Source organism: Tursiops truncatus, chromosome 12, assembly GCF_011762595.2.
Source record: "Tursiops truncatus isolate mTurTru1 chromosome 12, mTurTru1.mat.Y, whole genome shotgun sequence".
Lineage (NCBI taxonomy): Eukaryota > Metazoa > Chordata > Mammalia > Artiodactyla > Delphinidae > Tursiops > Tursiops truncatus.
The window spans coordinates 60,612,631-60,638,647 of NC_047045.1; the positions used below are offsets into that span (position 1 = coordinate 60,612,631).

General features: G+C 43.2%; 1 protein-coding gene across 2 annotated transcripts in view; it reads right to left on the reverse strand.

Moving 5' to 3' along the window:
- SLC2A12 (solute carrier family 2 member 12) overlaps window positions 1-6,945 on the reverse strand; it is a 56,422-nt gene extending 49,477 nt beyond the window's left edge. Inside the window, exon 1 of one of the 2 annotated variants that reach the window (XM_073789610.1) lies at window positions 6,662-6,945. In XM_073789610.1, coding sequence (XP_073645711.1) covers window positions 6,662-6,776 — 115 coding nt within the window. In that variant the 5' untranslated portion in view covers window positions 6,777-6,945. The remainder of the gene's footprint in view (window positions 1-6,661) is intronic. The other variant, XM_033867750.2, reaches the window with a different exon arrangement.
- Between the last annotated feature and the right edge of the window lie 19,072 nt (window positions 6,946-26,017).

The following is a 26,017-nucleotide window of genomic DNA, read 5'->3' on the forward strand; positions in this document are numbered from 1 at the left end:
CTGGTTAGTTATCAGCTAGACCCTGACACGTCCCTTAATTTTTCTGTTCCTCTGCATCCTCATTCCTAAAATAAAGATAATATTACATAACTCATAAAGCTGTTATGAGAATAAATGAGATAGATGAGTGGCTGGTGCATGCTGGTAAGTGCTTGGTAAATGCTAACTGTTGCTCTCTTAGCCTCAGTTTCCTTATCTGTGAACTGGGGGGTAATATTACCTCATTGGGTTGCCCACAAAAATCATTCAACAAAGATCTGTTTAGTCTGAGTCTATGGGGGAAAATCTCCACAACACTGAAGTAGAACTTTGAAACAGTCTCTTACTGATAGCAAAGGAAGTAAAGTGATACCTTGCTTCCAGCATAACAATTCTGCCTTTTCATAAATTCTTGAATTCCTCTGTTTTTGGCAATACCTACACAATTGGGCTTATATCATTAAAAACTCTTCCTGTGATTTTGCCTTGGGCTTTCCACAATTTTGTGTCCCAATAGAAATGAAATATTCATTAGCTTAGGGATGTTCTTTCACGATACCAACTGATTAAAATTACAACTTTTTCCCCTATTCTGTTTTCTTCACTTCTCTATTTTATTTTATTTATTTTACTTTTGTTTTTTGGCCACGTCACGCGGCATGCAGGATTTTGAGTTCCCTGACCAGGGATTGAACCCTTGTCCCTGCAGTGGAAGGGTGGAGTCTTAACCACTGGACTGCCAGGGAATTCCCTCCCCTATTCTTAAAAAACCTTGCACATCTGAGGCTGAGATGTCACATCTAAATTAGCATTGCACATGGCTCCCAAATTCCACAACGTGTGGGAAACAGGTGCATGCAGGAGCAATACATTATAAAAAATAATAATAATATAAATAAAATAATATGGTTGCAGCTAACAGCCCCAGAGCCTAGTAATGCCAGGCAGACCTGTGTCATGAATGTTTTTGAGAAACAATTACTTCCAAGGGAAGCACAGTTTACCAGTTTAAAGTTTAATAACCCTTGATTTACTTAAGGGAAAAAAAAATACTCCTGTAAGTCAAACAAAGGACTGCTTTTCTCCCTGATATTTTGGTACAACAGTATACAGTGAGTCATGCTCAAAAAGAATGAAAACTCCTAAAATGAGAATAATGTGATAAATTATTTGTCTTATTACTTCTACCTAAATTGTATAGAAAAATTAGTATATCCCTGAAGCATAGCCATTGTGCAAATGCAGAAATGAATGTGCTGCAACGCAGGAAGAGAAGTAATACCAAGGAGCCAAAACAGAACAATATAAAATAGAAACAAAACCCATGTGAATCTATGATTTACTATGGAAGTAATATATTTGGCTTAACATTTCATCTGGGAGATACTTGGAGGGATTTCAGGTTCTGTGCCTTTTTTTTTTTTTTTTGTATGGCTGTTCCGCACAGCTTGTGGGATCTTAGTTTCCTGACCAGGGACTGAACTCGGGCCCTGAGCAGTGAAAGCGCAGAGTTCTAACCACTGGACCACCAGGGAAGTCCCAGAGATTGGGTACTTTTTGAGGGAAGATGGGATGGGAAATTATCCTCATTTGGTATTTGGTCAAATAGCTCCTTGGGAAGAAGCACATTTCAGCTTTTCTCCTTTCTTACCACCGTGACTTGGTGTACTTTCACGTGGCTTTCATTGCCTTTTTTTTTTTCTTGCGGTACGCGGTTCTCTCACTGCTGTGGCCTCTCCCCTTGCAGAGCACAGGCTCCGGACGCACAGGCTCAGTGGCCATGGCTCACGGGCCCAGCCGCTCCGCGGCATGTGGGATCTTCCCAGACCGGGGCACGAAATTGTGTCCCCTGCGTCGGCAGGCGGACTCTCAACCACTGCGCCACCAGGGAAGCCCTCATTGCCTTATTTTATTCACTAACTCATCCTCTTGGGGAAGACTTCATGAGAAAAAAGTTGAACTTGGGAGTCCCGACTCCGTTCAATTTAAGAATCTTATAAAGCCAGTTCTTGCTCATACAACCTGAATAAAAAGCTGCTTCAAACCTTTAAAAGCCCAAAGCTAATTCCACACCCATGCAGGCCTGTTTGGAGCTTTTAGAACTTTTTGAACCCTGAGGCTAAACAATATTATACTTCAGTTCCTCCTAGTGAGATGAGGCGATGAAGCCAGGTTGAAGAACTAAGTATTCTTGAATGAAAAATACCATACCACACATCTACAGCAACGAAAGACTGCATCTTCAGATTCACCTCAGATACATACGTGTAAATTGGAGTTTCCGCAGGCAGTTCCAGGGTGGACTTATTGTATTTTGAGTTCTGTTTTTATCAGCTTCTACAAGGTCTAGACCACTGAAAAGGACCTCCTTGAGAATTCACAGAAAACATACCTGAGGGATCACAGTGGGGTCCCACCAGCTACCACCAGTCTCTTTCCTAAGAACGCAGCCACTCAGGTCCCGCTGGCAATGTTACCGGACAGAAGGGTAATGTTTAAAATATTTAACAACTGGACAGAGGCACTGACCTATCGGAAGAGTCATTGGCTATAAAACCTGTTCAGGCATGCTGGTGTTTGCTGGGTAATTTCAGGCCCTCTGGGTCAATGGCACTGTTGGTGGCTCCTTGGCCTGGCCTTGTCTGCCAGGCCCTGCCAACACAGGCACTCACAATACATGCCTTTTGCTGCAGCAGCCTAGAGGTGGTTTGTGGCAAGCGGCAATCTCTCTGCTCTCTCTGTGATGTGATATTAGAGAGGAAAAGAGCCCTGCTGCGCGAGCCAAACACCACCCAGAGTTGGCGGTGAAACAGCTCCCGCCATGTTTATTTAGAGCCTCTCCCTTCTGAGATCCCAGAGAAGCCATTTGCCCATGCCTCACTGTCACAAAAAGCCTCAAATTTAGACTTTTGATATGATTTCCAAGTGAGGTTAAAGGTACAGCCCCAGAGATAAGCTGACTGAAGAGAAAGGGGAGATGGTTATCTTTAAATCTGGTCTTATTTCCAGTCAAAAAAAATCTATTGTCCCTCATAAATTCAAGTGTCTATAAATTCCGTCATTTCCTTGGGAATATCAAGCTACACAACATTTTTTTTTGCCGCTGTAACTGCCATCAATTTGTTAAATACACATGTTTTTAAGGACACGATTTTTGTCAAGAGTTTTGTCACTTTTTCTTTTGATACTTAATACTGTATAGATTTTATTAAAATTTTTATCTCTGCTTTTTTTTTAAGGTATAGCTGATTTACAATATTATATTAGTTTCAGATGTCACTTTTTAATATATGGAAAGCCTGGAAAAATGGGAATGGCCAAGGCCTGGGTCTTCCCAATGTGACCAGTCTGTTGGTCTCACAGCTAAAGCTCTGTGAACAGGTCAAGCTGGTCAGTCTGACCTTCTCTCCCCCTGTGATGTTTGTTCCCCAAAGTCTCCTCAGTCTGTCTTACAAGTAGACTTCCCCTTGGGCTGCCTGAGGAAGCCTGAAAAAGCCAGACCTGACTCAATTCAAGAGGGTCTGTTTTAGGCTAATCCTGAGAGCCCAAGGCTCACAGCAGGAGCACAGTAAATATGCCCCAACCTCAAAAACACGGCCTGCATAACCGGAGTGGTGATGGACCTGAGGTTTGCTAATGTGATGCTGACCCAGGAGCCGGCTCAGGGCCACAAGGGATGAGAGAGGAGCAGGGAAGCAGCCAGGCTGCAGGTCCTTCTTCCTCCACCTCTCCCCTTTCCACTAAAGAGGCACCACGTTTACTTGTCTTAACATACTGACCACCTACTCAGCTTCCATTTGCAAAAAGGAGTTCACAGCTTTAAACAAGTTTGAGAACAACTGCCATAGGGTATTCACCTCATTAGCAGAAGTGTGCATTTCTTAAATCTCAGCTGGTTCGGAGTCTAGTTCTAGCGATCTGGGTTCCACTGCTTTCGGCAGCTGGATCTGCAGCGCGGAGAACCGACACTCATACGGTGAATATTGTTCTTGGTTTCTGACCTTTTGGGCAGATCTGAGAGGAAAATGCAGCGCTGGTGGGGTAATGGGGGACTTAAGGAAACCCTCCTCCTAGCCAGTTGTTTGAATCCTGAATTAGAAGAGCCTGGGAGACCCAGATCCTGAGATGAAGGAGCAGGCCCCCTGGGCCACAGGCCACCAGGGTCAGCTTTGATCAGCCACCGCGTGAACGTGGGCCAACCACACATCTTCTGGACTCATGCTCTCCTTGTGTAAGATGCCCCAGCAGTCCATGTTCCTCACCTCACCTATATCTGTTGTTGGCTCGAGGTAGCGAGATTTAAAATTGAGCTCAACCTGCCCTACAAGGTCAATTATAACGTGTCTATGAACACTAAAAGGTTTACTAAAAATGTACCCACTTTGAGCCATAGCTTTTTGAAAATGAATTTAAATTCATTAGCTTCTAGCCATTGAAACAGAGCATTCTTTCCAGTTTAGAGGGGTTAGCCAAGGAAAACCTGCCAACACTTTTCATTACCCACAATAACATTAAGGGGGTACAATCAAAGAGATTAAGGTTTTTGTTTTGTTTCATTTTTCAATATCTCAAATGTTTTAATGACCTTGTCCTGGGTTGTATAACTCATTCCTCTTTGCACGTTAATTTTTTCATCTAGGAATATAGAACAACTTGCTATATTGAAGAACAACCTTCAAATGCAGGAAAAGTAGGATAATTTAAGCATGTTTTAAATACTCAGAATTTCCTGGATGAAACTATGGAAGTTTAAAATATAAAGAAGTTGAAAGGAGTATTTGTCAAATATTTCATTAAACCTCAACATCTTCGTAAATCATACAAAAATACAATCCCAGTTGGAGAGGTGAAATAACTTGTCAAAACCATAGAGCAAGTCCGTACTATGGATTCATTATACACATAGGTCTGTATAATGCCTTTGGGTACCAAGAAAGCTTAAGATAATTTATGAAAACTTACAAAAGTAATAATAAAAGGTTTGTATTTGTCTAAATATAAACGACATACAGCACCCATCAAAGCTGTATTAATTAAGGATTTAAGAAAAACATTTAGGTTTCCTCTTCTACACGATAAAGGTTCATTTAAAATTAAATGTAAAAGATAATTTATGGTATTTGTTCATTTATCATTTCTTTTCAATGGCATAAACAGTTGCACTATAAATTGAATTTTGTGTGTGTATTCAACCTTTACAAGCACACATACCTGTTACCTTCCTTTGGGATCACTGTGAACTTGGGCAATTTAACCTATTAAGAGTAGTACACTGTGCTTTCAAAGACATATCAAAACTAAATAGTCCATTTTTTATTGTTACCATGGAGGCCCCTCCAGGACAAATTTCTTTTCATCTTCTTTGTGACATTTATCAGTGACCCTATCTAGTTAACCCTTTTGTCAATATCACCACCTCAGCTCACCCTAGAGCTCAATCTTGCCGGAATTCAGAGAGAAGAACTTTGCCACTCTTTCTCTTTACCCCTGAATACAAGTTTCTTTTGTCTCCTCTTAGACTTAGGAACCAAAGATCACACTTAGACAAAGGGACAGCTCTGCTGAAGAGAGGGCTGAGGCATAGTGTAAGGTGACCCCAGATATTCATTCTTGACTAGAAGGAGGGAAGCAAGGGAAGGCTGAGCAGGGAGAGGGCAGGGGATAAGGAGAGGGTCTCAGTTCCCAAGGAGGGGCCGCTCAGTTCCTCCTTGAGAGGGGTTGTGGATTCAATTCCAGGATCATCAAACCCGCTGTGCAAACATAAGTACACAGATCCATCCCAAGGTGAAAGGTAAAATGCCTTTCGTATCATTTAGTGTTTTTGGTTATACATGAAATTCCAATATATGGGGTGGGAATGTATTATATGATTAGAGGGAGCAGAGCTGAGGGAAGCGGTGGGAAGAAGGGCAGTATTTGTGTTTGATTTCATTTCATATTACGATTAGTTCCTATTCCTTTGAGAACAAACTAACTGAAGAGGAAAAGGCAACTAAAAGTGTGCAATGTGTTTGTGAAAATTGTAAATGTGGGAGTGAAGAAAGGCATTTGGTTTAGCAAAGATAACTGAAATGAATTAAAACTTTTCCAAATTTCACCTCCGCAAGGAAAAGTATGAAACACACCTCAGCCTGAAAGGCCAGTTTTAAAGAAAGCAGGAGCGACGAAGCAGAGGTGTTAGGCTGTAAATAATGCTCAAATTCATTACAAACAGATGCTGGGAACTTAAAAAGAAAGTTGTATTTATTCATTATATAACTAATAATTTTATGAAGCTTCCTTAAAATGCTGATTTTTGGAATGGTGGTTATAATGTCCAATTGTTACAGATTATCCATTTGTGACAATAAATGAAAAAGTGTGTGTATGCGGGGGTGTGTGTGGGTGTGTTTACACGTGTGATTTTCTTGCCAGTCAATTTCTCCAAATGAAAAAGATTTATACATCATACCGTCAACACGGCGGAGGGCACCCGGCTTATGAGTAGTGGGACTTCAACCTTCACATCAGAGCTCCTTGTCACTCCTCCCAGCAGATCCTGTCCCCTCGTCTCCAGGCATCTAGCACGCTTACGTGCGCGCGCGCGCGCGCACACACACACACACACACACACACACACACACAGAGACACGCGCCCAGCTAGTTCCTCTCGCGGTCCCCGAGCCCTGCAGCCTCGCTTTACCTCTCGCCCAGGGAGGATGCCGGCCGCCGCTGTCTCTGTCGCTGCCATCAGTCTCGGCTGCTGGCCCCTTCGGTTTCAGCAGACTGGGGCCCTCTGCGTTTTCAACAGGTACCATGGTCACGTAGAAGTTACAGCCGTTCCCTGGGCACTAAACCACCCTGACTTCCCCCACTGACACGAGCGGTCACTTTCCCCATGGTCGCATGCTAAAGAAAGGTGAAAAAAAACTTCGGGCAAAGCCAATGTGATTTGTGACCAACTTTGTTTCTATTTCCGAAAGCTTTGCCCTTTTCGGTGACACAGGCTCTTGCTATTCCAAGCAGCCTATCACAGGCAGTGGGAGGGCCGAATCTCCGGAGGATTGTTTTTTTGCCTTCAGATGCAGAGCTGGAAGCAAAGGATTTCCAGGCTTGGGAACCGGAGCTCTGACAGTGTTTGGCGCTTAGCTGGGGGCGTTGGGGCGGGGGGGGGGGGGGGGGGCAGCTCTTGTATTCCTGCACCTTTGAAAAGAGGCACAGAAAAGAATCAGGCAGATTCAAGCCCAGGCTGAGAGTGAGGGCCAAGAATATTCACAGATGGTATTAGTTAATCTTGCACAGGGAGGAACAATTTAGGCAAAGACATACCAGAAGGAAAAGTGTGTCAATTTTTCAGCAAGACGGTTATTCCAAGAGCAGTGACACTTAGCATATTCAACAAAGCATGAAACATCTTCATTGTTTCAACCTGATTTTGCCCTAGGCGAGTGCAGTATATACTCTCCCTCCCCAAGGCCTGTCAGACAAATCAAGGCCTGAGACCAAGTGTACACAAACTCAGAATGCCCAGGTTCTTTGGACTTTTTATACCCTGGGGTTGCAGCAAACTATCACAGTTTATTTATGCATAGCTGTCTTTAAGGAAGGAACCAACCCTGAATCTTCTGTTGAGATCAATGCCTGATAGCCTGATTGTAGGAGGAGGGGCATTTCCAGTTCTGAGCGTCCAGAGTGAATGGACCATGGTGTGGCTGTGGTGTCGTCCAATCGGAAACAAAAGCAGGGCCTGAGAAGGAAGATTTTTTTTTTCCTGATTTGTGAGTATATTTCTATAAAGGTCTTACCAAATGATTCATTTTGGGGGGAAAAAAAACTTGTGAGGCATGTACCCATATTACAGAGCAGAAAATGGAGGCAAAGTGACTTGCCTCAAACATCACAGCTAGTCAGTGGCAGAGCTGAGACCAGGAAGCCAGGTGGTCTAATGCCATAACTTGCCTATATCCCAACCTCCCAGCCTTGTCCTTCTCTGATTTTCTTGGTTTCCGTCACTTTCAGCCCTTCCTGACCTTAAGAAGATGACATGAAATACAGCTTTGGTCCTAGTCGTTCCTCTGGACAGAGAAACGAGTTCTTGCTTGTATAGTCAGAAGCTGAACTACACAGAACTCACTTTTGGCATTTTGGCTGGATCCTAACACAGCTCTAAATTAACTTATCATTTGTACATTACTTTTGCTCATCACTAGATATTTCTGTATCTTTCTTATCCTTCGGGGAATCAGGCAACAAAGGAAACAAACCTGTGATGATTCAACTAGTATTGATTATGCACCTGTTTATGTCTCTGCTGCTAGTGCTGGAAAATGGCAGTACTTTAAGCATAGCCCAGACTCCACCCTTTTTTTTTTTTTTTTTTTTTGAGGTACGCAGACCTCTCACTGTTGTGGCCTTTCCCGTTGCGGAGCACAGGCTCCGGATGCGCAGGCTCAGCGGCCATGGCTCACGGGCCCAGCCGCTCCGCGGCATGTGGGATCTTCCCGGACCGGGGCACGAACCCGTGTCCCCTGCATCGGCAGGCGGACTCCCAACCACTGCGCCACCAGGGAAGCCCAGCCCAGCCCCCTTTTGATTCAGAAGTGAGTAGTTCAGACTCCAACAGATCAGCTTGTCCCCACTAAAGAATGTGTGGTACAATGATGCTTTGGTTTTTTATTTGTTTCCAGAATGTGTTATCATTGTAGGAGCAACAGTTTTTGTCTGTGAGACACATGTATTTCTCATCAGCTCTCTGTATTCGCTTGGCTTCTATCTACTCTCTGCTGGGAATCAACGAACTCAGTTGGTAGACATGTTTTTGCAGTGGGTCAGTTGTATAATTGCTTTGTTTAATGATCTCAGGCCCCGTGTCTCCAGCAGCTTCCTGGCACCATGGACATGTTAGGGTGTTTGTTATAGTCTTTGACCAAGTAGAAGATAAACCTAATTCCAGAATCCCTTACTGGGGTGAAGAGCAATTCAACCATTCTCACTTTGCTTTCTGTAGCCGAACCACACAGGAGCTCCTAAGGCATAAACCAAGGTGAAATCCAAAGGAATAAGCACATTATGTGACTGAACACGTGGCTCCTGGTGCCCCTAATTCTGTTCTTCATTCCACTGTTGACCTGATGTGGGCCACTGGCTCTTCCAAGCTCTGTTCTGTGCTCAACTTACTCTCTTAAACTCAGAGAAAATTTAGGAGAAAAATTCTTTTCACCTAGGCTAATGGGGCATATTCTCCTGCCGAAATTTCCTGAAGAACCCTGTACTTTTCCTTCACAGTATTTTGCACACTTATCATGTTACAGTTTTATTATAGTTACATGCAGTGATTTGACTAAATCTGCCTGACAGAGTGGACCATTTCTGTTTGGTTTGCTATGGATATTACAAGTGCCTGGCCAGAATGAATACTCAGTAAATATTTGCTGGCTAACAGACTGATCCCTATAAATCCAGCTAACTTTAGCATGACCAGAATGTAAGTTCCATGAGGGCAGGCACCTATGTCTGTCCCAGGCACTCATCCATCTCTGTGTCTCCAGCTCTTAGCACAGTGCCAGGCATACAGCACACCCTCAATAAATATGTGTTAAATAAATGAGTGCAGGGACTTCCCTGGTGGTCCAGAATCTGTCTTCTAATGCGGGGGACACGGGTTCAATCCCCGGTTGGGGAACTAAGATCCTACATGCCACGGGGCAACTAAGCCCATGCACTGCAACTAGAGAGCCCATGCGCCACAAATAGAGAGCAACCTGCACACCACATCAAAGAGCCCACGCGCAGCAACGAAAGATCCCACGTGCCACAGCTAAGACCCGAGGCAGCCAAAAATAAATAAATAAAAAGATTACAGTGTATGGAAAAACCTACCCTGCAAACTACTTTGGGAAGAAAGAGATGGGCAGCCAGAGCTGAGGGGTATGAGCAAAGTCCTTTTCCTCACTTCATTCCATTCAAATTTCTACAAGCAAATAAATAAATAAACAAATAAATAAATGAATGCTCACAAATGGAGCATTTAGTGAGCTGGATAACTATGTAGTTTTTAAAAATCCATTTGACAATTGTCTCTAACACTTTGTCGTTTCTCTCTCCTTTCTGGCACTCTCTTTAGAGCAAGTATCACCACAGGCTGTCCCTCCTTAATAGAGTCTGAGCCACTACTATCGTTAAAAGTGATTCCTCCACTTAAGGAATATGTAATCAGCAGATGGACAGTTCATTTCCCATAATTCCAATAATTTTGCTGCATACCTTTTCAGACCACCTGTTCATAGGCAATGCTACCAAATCCAAAAATGTGTATTATGGCTTATAAACTGACAAGACAAATAAGAGGGGATGAAAGAGAAAGCAAACAGCATCACAAGGCTGTGGACCTCTACTATGTATATACCAGGGCTATTTTTAGGGCAATTTTTCTTAAACCTCGCAACAACTTTGTGAAGTAAACACTATTACTTTCATTTTGCAGAAATTGAAACAGAGGTTTTTGAAACATGTCCAGATCAAAAACAAAACAAACAAAAAACCCAACACTTTCCAATGTTTCATCCTGAAAATTTTCAATCATACAGGAAAACCTAGATTCTATACTCAGCATTTTACTATGCTCACTCTTTCATCTATGTATCTGTATTTTAATCCCTCTATCCATCCATTGATCCATCTTAATTTTTATGCATTTCAAGCAAGTTGGGATACTTTGATATGTGTATCATGAAGTAGAGTCCAATACTTGTTTAGGTTCTTTTTTTTTTCCCCTTTGAGACATTTTACATACAATGATGTTCATACAAGGGTACCATTATAGAAATTCAGAAAATCACATACATATGTACACTCCAAACCTCTACTAAGTACAGAACATGAACATCATCCAGAAAGTTCCTTTATGTCTTTTCTGAGTAAATTTACATCTTAACCCTTAGAAGCAATCAATGCTCTGATTTTTTCCACATGGGTTATCTTTCCCTGTTCTCACTCCTCATAGAATGGAATCCTACAGTATGTACTCCTGTGTAAGGCTTCTTTCACTGGGCATAATTTTGACATTCATCCTTATGTTTGTGTGTATTAGTAGTTTATTCTGTTTATTGCTGACTAGTATTCCATGGGTAAATATACCACAGTTTATTTATCCATTTTCCTACTGATGGGCGCTTGGGCTGTTTTGTTTTGGCTATTGTAAATAAAGCTGTTATGAGGAATTCTTGCACAAATCTTTTGCAGAACAGAACATTTCAAAGCACAGCGGTCCAAGTCCGTTTGACTCCAAAACTCACATGCTTTCCACTACACCCTGGTGCTTCTCTGTGGTGCATCCCATTGCCCTATTTTATGTAGAATGTACTTCCGGAGTTTTTATCCTAAAATAGTTCATTACAGTGTAAACACAAATGGGGAAATACAATCTTTAGACAAAAAATACCCAGATACAAATTCAGGTCTTAATTAGCCATCCTCCAATAAAATATTCATCTTCGTATCAGTTTTTTGGAGGAATATTTATTATTTTACATGTTTATACTATCCAAATAACTCCTTTTTCTAAAGGTTTTCAATATAACTTTTTTGTAATGTGCAGAATATTACTAATCATAACATATCGATTAAAGTTCCTCAAATTACAAAAGAAGTATGGTTAAATTCATTATATGTTCACCTTATATAAAATAAATTGTTAAAAGAAAGACAATATAGCAGTGTAACAAAATATTGTTTCTATTATTTTAAATGGAAAAATCAGAGTAGAACATTTCATGCTGATTACCACTATAATAATTTTTAAAAATATATATGTGAAAAATATATATATATATATGTGTATTCATAGAGACTAGAAGGGAACTTGGAAAAGTTGAAAATAACAAATACGTTGGGATGGTAATCTTAGGTCACATAAGGAATTTAGACTAGTTCTAATCATGGGTAAATCATGTGTAAAAAGTATTTTCTGAAAAAGTATTTTCTTAACATTGTTATAATACTGTATATCTAATAAGTATAAATCTGAAGAAAAGTTCTTCAAATTTAGGGCTGCCATATACTGTTGTGCAATCCATACATTGCACAACTATAGGTGGACTGTTCCCATTCATTTAAACAGAAGTTTGTTTATTTATAAAACAAGTTTTCCAGAAAATCAAAATTAAAATGTAATTTGCACAAAGATGCATTTGGGCAATTAATGGGGCTGTTCAAATTATAATCCTCCTCTAAATTGCAATGTCTTATTCGTTAGTTTGGCCTACATCTGCCTTTGTAGAGCTAAGCTATATAAGATGAGTACCCTTCTCCATTCTATTACCTGTTTTTCCAAACAAATTATCAATATTTTCAATTTTTAAATTTTCCTCAGTACTATTACCATGCTCTTGGGATGGAGGCATCCACAGAAAGTTGTTCAATGACTAAGCCTTTCCTGTAGGTTTTCCTTCTTTTTATGCCATAATGATGGAAAAATACTGCTCAATCCTATGTGACAACAGCAGTCTTTATTGTCTTGAAAGACTGGTCCACCTTCATTAATTGTCTCCTATCTGCTGGTCAGCGAGAAGGGCACTACATAGAAAATTGACTGTCTCCCACACAGAGCTTGGAAAGACCCTTCTTGGGGCTTCCTTTACACCTAGGGCCAGGCTCTGCCTAACATATCACCCACCCCAGGTTTTGCATCAGAAGCTGGCAACATGAAGCAACAGGATTTAGTGGTTTTGTTCTGGCAAAATGGTGCAGTGGTCTGGCCGCCATGTCCCTTGGCTGCTAGACATACACAGTGAGGTATGTTTCCCTGGGGCGGCTGGATCAGCTCAGAACAGGACTTGGGGAATTGTTTTTGACTGCAGAGTCTCCAAGTTGGAGTTGGTTCCCGAACTCATCTAGCTGAGTCCTTTTTGACGTATGCAGAGGCAGGTCAACCACAAAGCTAACAATATTTAAGCTTCAGGACCCCTCACTCACACTGGCCCTTCCAAGGTCATGGGAGGGGCCCAGCAATGCATTCACAGGATCGTATATTTTCTTAAAATTTGCAAAAGTAATATATTTACCTGCAATCAGTGAAGACCCCTAATTCTTTGCGTTCTGACACTGATATCCTTTTTGTCACCTTTTCCTTGTGTAGGTGACATAGGAGTGGTCATGGGATATTTGGGATCTGGTTTAGGGGCAGTTAAGCTGGAAAAATATTTGGTTTGGGTTTCACTTAGATGACTCACAGGCACTTCGGTGAGTAGTTAAGCTCTTGCTATCTCTCCCGGTAAAGGAAGGACTCCCAGGAATTCTCCTGCTTCATACTGTGCCAACTCACGCTGCACAGTTTCCACATTATCGCTCATGTGGCATGATGATGAAGGGGCTCAGGACTGGAGGTTGTCTATCCGTGTCCTGTGTCTATGTCATATGGCTCCCAGCGCCAGGAGTATGTGGGTCACAGAGGAGGGCCATGCTAGAGAAGAGATTGGGTTCTTTCTCTTCTCTCTGTAGAAAGTAATATTGCCAAAAAAAAAAATTCTGTTATGAAGAAAAGAGGGGGAAAGGAATATTATAGAGATGTATCAGGTAATTTCTGGATTGTGTGGTGTTTGTAATACTTGATTGCTTTTTAAACATTTGTAATTGATCTTAATAAATATTCACTTTCAGACCTAATTGTATATTCTTAAAGATTGGAGTACCCCAATTTTAATAAACTTCTGGCCCCTCAAAATTTGTATCTGACCCTATGAATATGGTTGGGAGATCGAGGTCTTCTCAGATGACTGTACTTACTAAAAATCTCTCAGATCTGTTCCCTTCCTCCCATCCCCGCTGTCACTCTCTGAATCCAAACTACCTCCCCATCTCCCATGTGGACAGCTGCAATGACCTCTAACAGGTCTCCCTGCCTGCATTCTTGATCCCCAAAGCCCATTTTCCATAATACAGCCCAGGCTTTTCTCTAAAATGTAGACCGTTAAATGGTTCCAGTTGTTTTAAACCTTTCACCAGCTTCCAACTGTTCTTAGGGTTGGTCTAAATGTCTTAATGAGACCTAAAATGCCCAGCATGGTCTGGCTCTAGCTGACTTCCCTGGGCCCGTCTCCTGCTGCTTCTTCACTCGAAGCTCTGCAGTCTAGTCCTTTCTTGGACTCTCTGGTAGGCTAGCTGATCAGTGCCTCCTTGACCTCATTGGCTTTTAGACACTCTTGTCTCACTCCTCACTGTGGTTGCCCACGACTGACTAAACCATGAATAGAGTTCTCACGTTCCGGGAACCAAAAGAATGGACCAGGATCCTCTCTTTGAGGGCCTTCTCTCTCTAAATTAAATTAGAGACTGGTTTTGTATCAGTCAGAGCTCTGTGTGGGAATTTTAAGCAGGAAGGAATTTGACACAGAGAATCAGGGGCTTATAAAATCATTGGAAGGCCTGAAAGATCAGATTCCAAGCATTCAGAAATAACTCCCAGAATAATATACAGTGGACTTATCAGCTGAGCTCTTATATCTAAGGCCACCTAATGGAGCAATGAGTTCAAACTGCATTGTTTAAATCCAGGGATCAGATTGAAACACAACTACCCCCATAACTGCATTCTCCCAGAAGCTATAGATGTCGAATGCTGCCTCAGGAAAATCTCACATCACCTGATCTCATAGGCTAGTAGAAACCCCCCCAAAAAGGGCAGAGAAAATAGCTTCCCCATCATATCTACCTTCCTGCAGATGCTTCTAACTGATGTCTAGATCCTGATTGCTAAGAAGTCTGGGAAATGTAATTTTCTAATCTACCCAACAAGAAGGAGGGTGGAACGGAGGTTGAGAGGGCCACTCTACTGTATCCACCAATGGTGGGTGAATGTTTGGGTTAATATGGAGTGAGGCCTGGGGTCAGAGTCACAGCAGGCCAAGTTTGTGCAAGCCAGATTTATGGTAGAGGGAGCAAAGGAGATGCGCAAAATAAGAGAAAGCTCGGCAGAAAGAGAGCAGGAGGATGAAAAATCATAGAGTGAAGCAGAGAGGTGGAACTCTAAGGCCCCAGGAGAACGGTCTTGGCTTTTGGCTTTCTATGAAGTCTGGCTGTGTTTTATACTTGCCTTCAGTACTTGAGGGATTGGGTGGTATGATCTTTTCCCTCCCTCCCCACTCCCTCCCCATCCCCCTTTGCCAGAGGCTTCAGTCTTCTCCGTCCTCCCTTCCCCCAGACTGGGCCCAGGATGCACCTCTCTGCTCCCATGGCACAGAGAGCAGCGCGGACATAAGGAGAAGCATGGAGTGCTGTGATGATTTCCCAACTTGTTCTCCCTACTAAACGGTAACCACTGTGAGGGCGCGTTGTGACCACCTGTTCATTGCCACTCCTCCAGAGTCCAGCGTGGTGTCTGAAACCTTGAGTCACTCACTAAATATTTGCAGAAAGAAATACAAAAGAAAAAGATGGAGAAGAGGGTATAAACAATCAAACTTCAAATTGATCATGTGTTGTTTCATTAAAGCATCATTTTGAAAGTAGCTTCTTGGACTAGTTGGTTTTAATTCTGGCTGTACCACTTACTGTCTCTGGAAGTTCTTTATGACTCAGTTTCCTCATCTCTAAAATGGGATAATAATAGTACCCAATTCATAGGGTTCCTGTGAGGATTAAATGTATTCATGTAAAGAAACTATTTAGAACAATATCTGACTATAATGATCCTCAATAAATGATAGCTGTTTTTGCACCCAAGGGCTCCATGGAAGTATAAGTAATACTAGGAAAAATATTACTGGTTTAGGAGTAAGATCATATAAATTCTAACGTGTTTTTTGTTTATTATCCACATGACTTGAGGCCATTCAAATAACCCATCTAGGCTCTTTGCTTATCTCTAGGATAGGAAAACATGAACTTGCTTTGCCTAAAGCTGCTAATTTTTTTACCATGCAGCCAAGCTCCCTTCTTTCAGCAAAATCCTTGTAATTTCCTGTTGGGAAACGACGTGCCATTTTAGAGGACCTGTCAACTAATGTGTACCACTCTCTAGCCGAGGGGTCAGCTTGTAACCCCCTGCCATGACAATTAGATGTTCTATCCCTGGAATGTGAGTCTTGAGAGATAACACTAGGTCAATACCTGGGTGGAACAGTCAGTCATTCCTGATGGCAGAACAGAAAACTCTACCCACTATTACCTATTTCTCCAGAACTTTCCTGGTTTCTCCCAAGACTTCGTTCTTCCTATTTTTTCCTGCAGTCCTATAAACCACTCCAAAGCCCAGCTACAAATTTGTTTTTGGCTAATGTTGACCAGAGTTCAAAGAGTCCCTAACATAAACTGTCTCAAAGATTTTAGTTAAGATAAAATCAGACAAGTATCTGAAATCACTTTGAAAACTGTTCAGGTGCTATATGAATATAATTTACTTACTAATGAAACAGCAATAACAACTGTAGAAGAGAATCAAGTTAATGCTCAGTCTATTTGTTTATCCGTTCAAATCAGGCTCTCTTTCTAAATAAGGACGGAAGCAGCATATGACAATAGACTGGCAACTGATACAGTGGTGATAAACCAGAAAGGTCCACGTATCTCCAGCCTCTACAATAGCATGACCTGACTCAACATTTCACAGAGCCACATGTCCAGCTGGAGGCCCCTAGTGAGATCTCTAACTCTCAGACAAATTTTGGGGCTGATCTTACTACCAGGAGAGAAGGGGAGAAGAGAGAGTGTCAAGAATATAAAGCATTGGGGGTATATCTTTATTTTTCAAGCTCCATCTTCAGAGAGTTTACTCTATGAAATGGCAGGGGTCAACGTCCCAGTCCTTCTTTCCCTGTTGGTAAAGAAAGTTGATATCGTGAAGTGGAGAGAATCAACTTTGGCATTAAGATGGGAATGGATTGGCTAGGAAAGCACTTCCTAATTCATCTTCTACAGAGGTTTGAGATGTTAACAGACATTCTGAGGAATCAAAAACCCTCTTGCACTGTTGGTGGGAATGTAAATTGATACAGCCACTATGGAGAACAGTATGGAGTTTCCTTAAAAAACTAAAAATAGAACTACCATATGACCCAGCAATCCCACTCCTGGGCATATATCCAGAGAAAACCATAATTCAAAAAGACACATGCACCCCAATATTCATTGCAGTACTATTTACAATAGCCAGGTCATGGAAGCAACCTAAATGCCCATTGACAGACAAATGGATAAAGAAGGTGTGGTAAATGTATACAATGTAATATTACTCAGCCATAAAAAGGAACAAAATTGGGTCATTTGTAGAGATGTGGATGGACCTAGAGACTGTCTTACAGAGTGAAGTGAGTCAGAAAGAGAAAAACAAATATCGTATATTAACACATATATGTGGAATCTAGAAAAATTGTACAGATGAACCGGTTTGCAAGGCAGAAATAGAAACACAGATGTAGAGAACAAACGTATGGACACCAACGGGGGAAAGTGGCGGTGGTGGGATGAATTAGGAGATTGGGATTGACATAGATACACTAATATGTATAAAATAGATAACTAATAAGAACCTGCTGTATACCAAAAAAAAAAAAAAAAAATTGCGGAGGCTGTTTCATCGGCCAGAAAGTTTGAGAAATTTTCCATATTATATACTGTACTTGACACACCAAAAAAAATTTTATATTTAAGAAAATTTTCAGTATAGACATGAAATAATTTTAAGGTAGATTTCTCCCAAATCCTTAGTTTTAATCCTTAATTTCTCCATAAAAATAAATTAATTTTAAAAAAATGAACTTTTAGGAGGACACAATTTGGGCAATCTGCATTAAGCTATTAGGGGTGGTTTTGCTCACAGCCACCCTGGTACCTGAATTAACTCTTCTCTGCTGCCCCCTTTTTAGTAAATTAATTAATTAATTTATTTATTTATTTATTTATGTGTGTATGTATGTATGTATGTATGTATGTATGTATGGCTGCGTTGGGTCTTTGTTGCTGCGTGCAGGCTCTCTCTAGCCGCAGCGAGCGGGAGCTACTCTTCACCACAGTGCGCAGACTTCTCATTGAGGTGGCTTCTCTTCTTGTGGAGCACGGGCACTAGGCGCGCGGGCTCAGTAGTTGTGGCACGTGGGCTCAGTACTTGTGGCTCGCGGGCTCTAGAGCACAGGCTCGGTAGCTGTGGTTCACAGGCTTAGTTGCTCCGCGGCATGTGGGATCTTCCCTGACCAGGGCTGGAACCTGCGTCCCCTGCATTGGCAGGCGGATTTCTAACCACTGCGCCACCAGGGAAGTCCTCTGCTGCCCCCTTTTGATAGATAGAGGGAAGAGCATGTTTCTAGCTGCAAGGGGCCAAAGGGAGCAGGAGACTGCCAACAGTAAGTAGCTGCCAGCTGTCTACTGGAAAAAGAGAGCACCAAATCGATCTGAGGAGTTGCTTTTGTCAACTGCTCTGTGAGTTTTGTGGCTCCGGTTAGCCGTTCATTCGTGTTTCCTGCCCGCCTGCCTGGAGTAAAGGGAACATGTGCATTCATTCAAAAACTCATCCACCTATCCTCAAATATTTATTATATGCTTACTCTGACCCTGGCCCAATGCAAGGTGATGACGAAAGAGGCCCTCTTGTGCAAGAACCCAAGACCTTTCCAGTTGATCTGACTATATTCATTGCACCTGTGCCTGACCTTCTTTTTGACTCTAATATTCTTTTTCTCTAGACGTGACTCTCAGAGACTGAAGCCTTTGATTGAGGTTTCTTTCTTCTTCCCGCATAGAACAGCCATCTTTTCACAGTTTTCCAGACCCAAATATTATTTCGTAAGGACACTTTGCTTTATAGTCATAAATGGGCTCTTTGGCTTCATATAATTTTCACTGTCTCCAGAATTCTTATGTCATTCTGTCTTGTTCTGAGATCTGAGGAAGAATCTGGATCGCAGAATCTACCACTTGAAACTCTCTTGAATACGAAAGGCATTCACCCTGGAAAGAAATTCTAATGGAATTCTTAAGATCTAAAAGTGTCATTATCCTGAGCGTGGCTCACAATAAATGGAGCATTTTAGAATTTCTTTAGAAAAAAAGAGAAAAAAGAACATTCATGAGGCAGTTTCTAGCCCCTCCATCTCTTTCCTGGCAATAAGCCCTAGTAAATATAATTTTCTTCCTTGTTATTCTCCCAGGTACCTACTTTCCATTTCCTACTCTACATGCTGAAACATTTTAAATCCCATAGAGGACAGTTAAAAATGCATAGAATGGGCAAATTTGCTATGGTCAGGGAATTAGATAACCAAAGTTTTTATGAACCTCCTGAGAGAAATTTTATTTTAATCATCATCCTTATATGCATTACACACTTCCCTGCCTTAGTTAACATAGAGTTGGAACCAGATGGAATATTTTCTGGATTATTCTGGGTAATGAGAGTATTGAGTTGTCATACTGCGATGTCCTGAAGAGTAGCTGATGGGCAAAAATATGAAGCCAATTTCACTCTTTCACACAATTTCTTCTAGCTGGTGGCCCTCAAACATTTCTGCTCAAGTACACCATAAAAAAAAAAATTGGAAAACTCTTGAGAAATTCTGCACCTCTTCATATATTTTTAAGCTGACAGCTAAATGTTTTACCATAAATTTAAATATTTACAAAGTCGCTATCTTCCAGGGTACTGTATAGTGTATATATCCTTTAAATATATTCACTAAAAACAAGGAACTATAGATTCAGTCTGTGGATAACATCTGTCACGTATTGTGATAGACCTCAGTGTCAAACCAAACTGTCTAATAACAACTTATTTTCCATGAGGAAATATTTAAACTCATTTTTTAAGTTCAAATAACCACATTAATGTGCATCTTTTGTGACAGTTTTCTCATTTCTGAATTCTTGTTCTAAAATAGATTGATGATAGATGGAAAGAAGGAGAGAGGTTTACATGAGTTGGAACCTGAGACCTGAAGTTGGCATGAGGAACAGGCAGGCCCAATGACTGCCTCATATTGGAAAAATTGTAAAAAAAAAAAGCAACTGGAACTCTCAAGTCATGAAAAGACATGGAGGAGCCCTAAATGCATATTACCAAGTGAAAGAAGCCATCTAAAAAGGCTACATTCTGTATGGTTCTACCTATTTGACATTCTGGAAAAGGCAAAACTATGGAGATATAAAAAGATCATTGGTTGCCAGGGATTGGGGGGAGGGGGGATGAATAGGCAGAGCACAGAGGAATTTTAGGGCAATGAAACTGCTGTGTATGTTACTGTAATGGTGGATACATCTTTGCACATTTGTCAAAACCTATGGAATGTGCAACACCAAGAGTGAACCCTAATGTAAACCGTGGACTTGGGATGAAAATGATGAGTCAATGTAGGTTCATCAGTTGTAACAAAGGCACCATTCTAGTGCGGGAGGTTGATAGTGGGGAGAGGGAGAATATAAGAAATGTTTGGGGCTTCCCTGGTGGCGCAGTGGTTGGGAGTCCACCTGCCGATGCAGGGGACATGGGTTCACGCCCCGGTCCGGGAAGATCCCACATGCCGCAGAGTGGCTGGGCCCGTGAGCCATGGCTGCTGAGCCTGCGTGTCCGGAGCCTGTGCTCTGCAACGGGAGAGAGGCCCGCGTACTGCAAAAAAAAGAAAGAAAGAAAAAAAAGAAATGTTTGTACCCTCTGTTCAGTTTTGCTGTGAACCTAAACTTACTCTTAAAAATAAACTCTTTTTTTTTTTTTTTCTTTTTTTAAAACACAACTGAACTAGATTTGGCCAAAGTCAATCTGAACTTGTCTGGGAATGTCTCACAGGTGGTGTGGTACCCGACTAAATTAGCTCTGGCGTGGGGAACGGTGCCGACACTGGTCCTCTGTGTGTGGATACCATTGTCTTGCTGGGGTCAGAGAAGGTCAACCCCTCTAAATGAAGGATGCAATTTCAGGAAGCAAGTGGAAATTCCCACAATCATCCTGAAAAGAGGCAGTTCTAGAAACCAAAAATGAAAACTTGGAGCTCAGGGATGAGACTGGGTGGGCTTGGAGGGAAAAGTCCTTTCTTTTGGACTATGGGGAAGAAGGTTCAGGAATGAGAGGGAAGGATGTGCCCCGGGAACTCCTGTTGGAGGCCCAGCGGTGAGAGGAGTTTGCTTCTGGAACAGGAGGTAGGCGGGTAGATGGCAGGAAGTTAGCCTGGGGCCAGCCCTGAGCTCCTGAGCTGTTATTCTTTGTGTCTGTGCTGCCTACAGATGTGACAACTGTGGCGGCTGGTCTCAGCTACCTCTGGGGAATTGAGGTCATGGTCTGTGCACATGCTCAGGACAAAGGTGGAGGCAGGAAAGCAGGGCTGCCTGAGGGGCCCCAAGGCTAGCTTTTCTCCTCTGTAAATTCTGATGGCTGGCCATCCGCTGAGTTCCAGGGAGGCCTGAGGGGCTGTGGCTCGCACCCATCTCTTTTCCTGCACCACGTGTTCTTTACACCTCCACTCCCCACTAGGAGCCTAGGAAGGAACCTCAGGCTAAAGGAAAACAGGTACTCCCCCATCCCTACCCCCGCAGAGCATCTGTAAACTTAAACAGGCTCAGCGCCTGATAAAGGGAGGGGCAATTCTGCTCCTCCCCCGGTGAATAACATGAATCTGTGAGAGCTCTTTTGAGTGCCTGAAGCCATTGTTTGTATGTGCTTACTTATGAGTTTGAGCCGTTCAGGGGTGGGTAATGATATCAGAAAGGTAGGGTCTGAATATATATGGAGATGGAAAAATTCCTATCTAAAGATTCATTCATCTTTCTCCCCCATCAGCTTTCCAAATTTTGTGTGAATTTCATATGGACAATTTATGAAGATACTGAGTGTGTCCCCACCCCTGGCCCATCCCCACCTGGGCTCCCAGAATGAAGCAGGGCTTGGAGTGCCCCGAATCGGGGCTGTTGAGCAGCAGACTGGAAGCAGCAGTGACCTCCTCCCGGCTTTTGATTTGCTAAAGTCCCTGCTGATGGAGGGGCACGGCGCTGGATTGCCCAGCAGATAGCGGGTGGGCCAATGCCTGGGGCTTCTATGAGTTTCTTAGGGCTGCTGGGACGAGGTACAAACTGGGTGGCCTCAAGTGGCAGAAATGTATTCTCTCGTAGTTCTGGAAGCCAGAAGTCTGAAATCAAGGTGTCGGCAGGACCATGCTTTCTCTGAGGACTCCAGGGAAGAACTCTGCTTGCCTCTTCCAGCGCCTGGTGGTTGCTGGCAACGCTTGGTGTTCCTTTGCTTGTGGACACGTCACTTCAATCTCTTCTTTTGTTGTCACTTGGCATTCTCCTTTTATGTCTGTGTCCTTTCTGCTCTTCTTATAAGAATGCCAGTCATAATGGATTAGGGCCCACCCTACTCCAATATAACCTCGTATTAACTAGTTACATTTGCTAAGCCCCCATTACCAAATAAGGTCACATTCTGAGGGTCCAGGGAAGACATGAATGCTGGTGGGGAGGGGGTACTGTTTAATTCAGAACAGGCCTGAAGAGTCAGAGAAACCCTCAACAAGCAGGGTCTTGAGAATTTGGGGAAGAGACAGAGGGTTTTGTGGTACCACAACTGGTGAGGATTCCCAATGTCTCCTCCATAGGGCCCCGGAGGGGTGCCAGGGCTTTGGTCACAATGGCTACCTGGTGCACTTGAAAGGGCCATGACTACCACTTCAGCAAAGACCCCTGGGTCCAAGTGTGGCACCAAAGCACTGAAACCACCTTGTGAAGGGATTACGGGGCTTGTAAGGTGGAGGGCTCCTCAATGATCGCTGTTGACCAGTGACCAGAGGTTGCTTCTCAACACTCTGAAGCATCTGAAAACTCCACATCATTCATCCAACCTGGGAGAGAAGGAGCTCCCAGATGACTGAGATTGAATGTTCTGCCAACGGGGGCTTATATAGTTGATTTATAGGAATTCGAAAACTGTGACATTTCTTACACCCTGTGATGTAGAATGAAATTCATAATAACTACATGAGAAAAAGAGTTCTAGGATTTATTTGAATTCTTGTAAAATCCATGGCTGATTACAATCCATAAAACTGGAGGCCTTTGATTTTTTGACAAGGCCTTGACCCTTTTGGTCAACAGGGCTGAGCGAGGACTTTCATAAGTGACTGTCGATTGGGGAAAACCAGTGGATTTTGAACTAATACTTAAAAAAAAAAAAAAAACCTATAAAGTGCTTCAAAACTCCCGTGCAGACACTAGGCTAGGTGTCTACCAAAAAAAGCCAGAAAGAGAACACAAAGATGGCCTTGTTTGAGTTTATTAAAGAGATCTATTTTGCTACATAACCCAGGAAAGCATCGTAAAAGGGAAGAATGTAGTTGGAGATCTTTGAGGCCTATCTCAGATTCTTAATTTCTTTTAAAAATGAATCTTTTCTAGAAAAATAAGAGCAACCCCAGTGTCTTCCAGCCCGGTCAGATAGTCTGAGTTACAGGCTAAGCTGTTGGAATTGGTTGGGGTGGCAGTGGGGGGAAGGGGTGGAGGGAAAGCCCATGGTGAAAATCAATCAGGAAATAAGTGACTGTAGGTCCCAGGCTGAGAAAAGTGGGAGTATTGAGTAGATGGTGCCACAGTAACAGATTGCCAAGGCCAGAAGTGATATCCACTGATGAAATATCCCAGGTGTATTAGTTAGCAAGGTAACAAAGCCGCTGTAACAAAGTACCACAAACTGGGCGGCTTAAACACGGAAATGTATTGTCTCTTAGTTCTGGAGGCTAGAAGTCTGAGATCAAGCTATCAGCAGAGCCATGCATCACTTCAGTCTGCACATGGAGTTCTCCCTGTGTGTGTCTGTGTCCAAATGTCCTCTTTTTATAGGGACACCAGTCTTTTTATAAAGACCCAATCCTACTCCAGTATGACCTCCTTAACTAATTACATCTGTAAAATCTCTAATTCCAATAAGGTCACATGCTAAGGTCCCGGGGGTTAGGATCCCAACATATGAATTTGGGGGGTGAGTACAATTGGGACTCTGCTTGGAGAAACCTTTCTTCAGACATGGTGCCTGAATATCTGAGAACTTTAGAAAAGGATTTAGGGTCCACTGAAAACCAGAGGATGCTGTAGGTCAATTCCCTAGACCCCCTCCCAAAGGCTGCTGAAAGGCTGGGGTCTGTATTTAAACTGGAATTAGAGTCTTTAGTAGAGAAGCATCTGGCCTGGGAGATGTAGCAACAAGCGGCTCAGAACTTGCTCATTTAAACCGGGCATGCGCGAATGCACAGCTGAGCGCTTCATCCTCAGTGGACCCTGTGTTCCCTCCCCCTCTCCAAATGCTCTCCTATCCACTGAATCAGGTGAAAGAAAAGGGGAAGAGAGGGACGAGGGGCCCATTGTTCACTTCCCTGAAAACGGGAGCCAGACATGGATGGGTTGACTTCAGCGACCCATATCTTGCCTGCTGTGACAGATGGCAATTTACCACAGCAACGAAAAGCCCTGACTGCCCTCGTGCAGGCTTCAGGGAGCTTGGTGTGGCCTCCTGGGAGAGGGTGCTGAGGCACAGAAAGTACCCTCTGGTCTGGGACCCCATCCAAGAGACATGGCTCTTACCTGGTCCTTGAAGGAACGGCCCAGGACACAAGTGAAGGGACCGTAATGTGGAGGAAGCCCCGGTGGAAACCAGGAGCCCCACTTTGCCCAATGTGGGAGGATCCCGAGCAAGCCACTGAGGGTTTAGGGAAGCCCAACAGCCTTGAGTTTGCTTCTTCTATGGTAGACCAAACCCAGGAATGACCAAACAGCTGCACAGAGGAAACTCGGGCGCGTTTGCAGTGACCTTAGCAAATCAGGGCGGGAAGCAGGGAGTGGAGCTGCTCCACAGAATACGTTTCTTAGGCTCAGCTGGCTCTTTCAGTTTTCCCTTTACTCCGCACACAGGGGTCCCCCAAACGGAAGGAAGACCAGTGAAGAAGAAGAGGGCCCAGTCTCCAGTTGGGGGACCAGATCTGGATTTATCAAAAATTGACTCTCTTCCTCTCTGGCTGCCTTTAAACCAGACGTTGCTCCCCCAAACCTGAGGCTTGTTAGGGGCTTCACCAGACGAAGAAAATTCTAAGACTGAAATGCGTAATGCGTTGGGGGGTTGCCTGCCTGTCCACTGGCTGCAGACCCGGGCTCCCAGCCTAGTAGTCCTGAGTAGATCTAGGAAAGATCCCTCACTGACTGATAAGCTGCTTCCACTGGGGAAGCTAACATCCTGGGAAACTTGGACCTGGTCCTCTTGGAGGGATGACAAAGCAGGGAATACTGTTTTCTTTTCAGAGACTCCCAGATTGTGTGGGAAGCTAGGAGAGGGAGGAGAATGGTTTGGTTCTTTGAAAATAGCAGTTGGTGTCCTGCTGCTCGGGTGTGTTTTCCTCCCCCATCCCAGAAGATAGCCAGGCCCCAGTGTTCCCAGCCAGCCTTCTTTGTGTGGCGCGGCAGGAAGTAGCGGTTGCCAGGCACCCACAAGGCACCCCTCCCCCTGGCTTTTGTGTTGCCTGGGCCTGGGCTGATCCAGGAGAATTGTGCTGCCTGAGAGGCAGAGCCAATGGAGTCCGTGCTGGGGTTGAAAAGAACTCAGTTACTGGAGGGAAGAGCTCCCCTCCAGAACTGGGGAGGGAATGGGGCTTTTGTGATTCCACACCTAGAGAAACGGCACTTCCCGCCCCCAACATAGTCACAGTGTTGAGCATTTGGGGGCATGATTGGCAGAATCCAGAGGAACAGATTCTAGGTTCACCCAGAGGGGCTGTTCCTCTCCTTACCCAGTCCTGGAGCAAAGTAGACAGAGCTCCTCAAGCTGTCCCGCTCACTCACAAGGGTGGGTGAGCAGAGTGCAGAATGCATTTCAGTCCCCCCTGGCTCCTTCACTTACACAAATCTCCTCAACCCTCTTCTTTCCTCCCAATTCATTACAGTTATTTTTAGTTCTCCTGTTGGATTTTTCCACAGGCCTCCAGTTCTCCCTAGAGCACCTCCCAACTTTTCTAACCAAACGAATTTTTACATTCTCAATATTTATCGCATCTACGTTTTCTAGTGTCTTCGGCTCTAATTAATGTATTCATGATTTGTCTATGTGTTACGG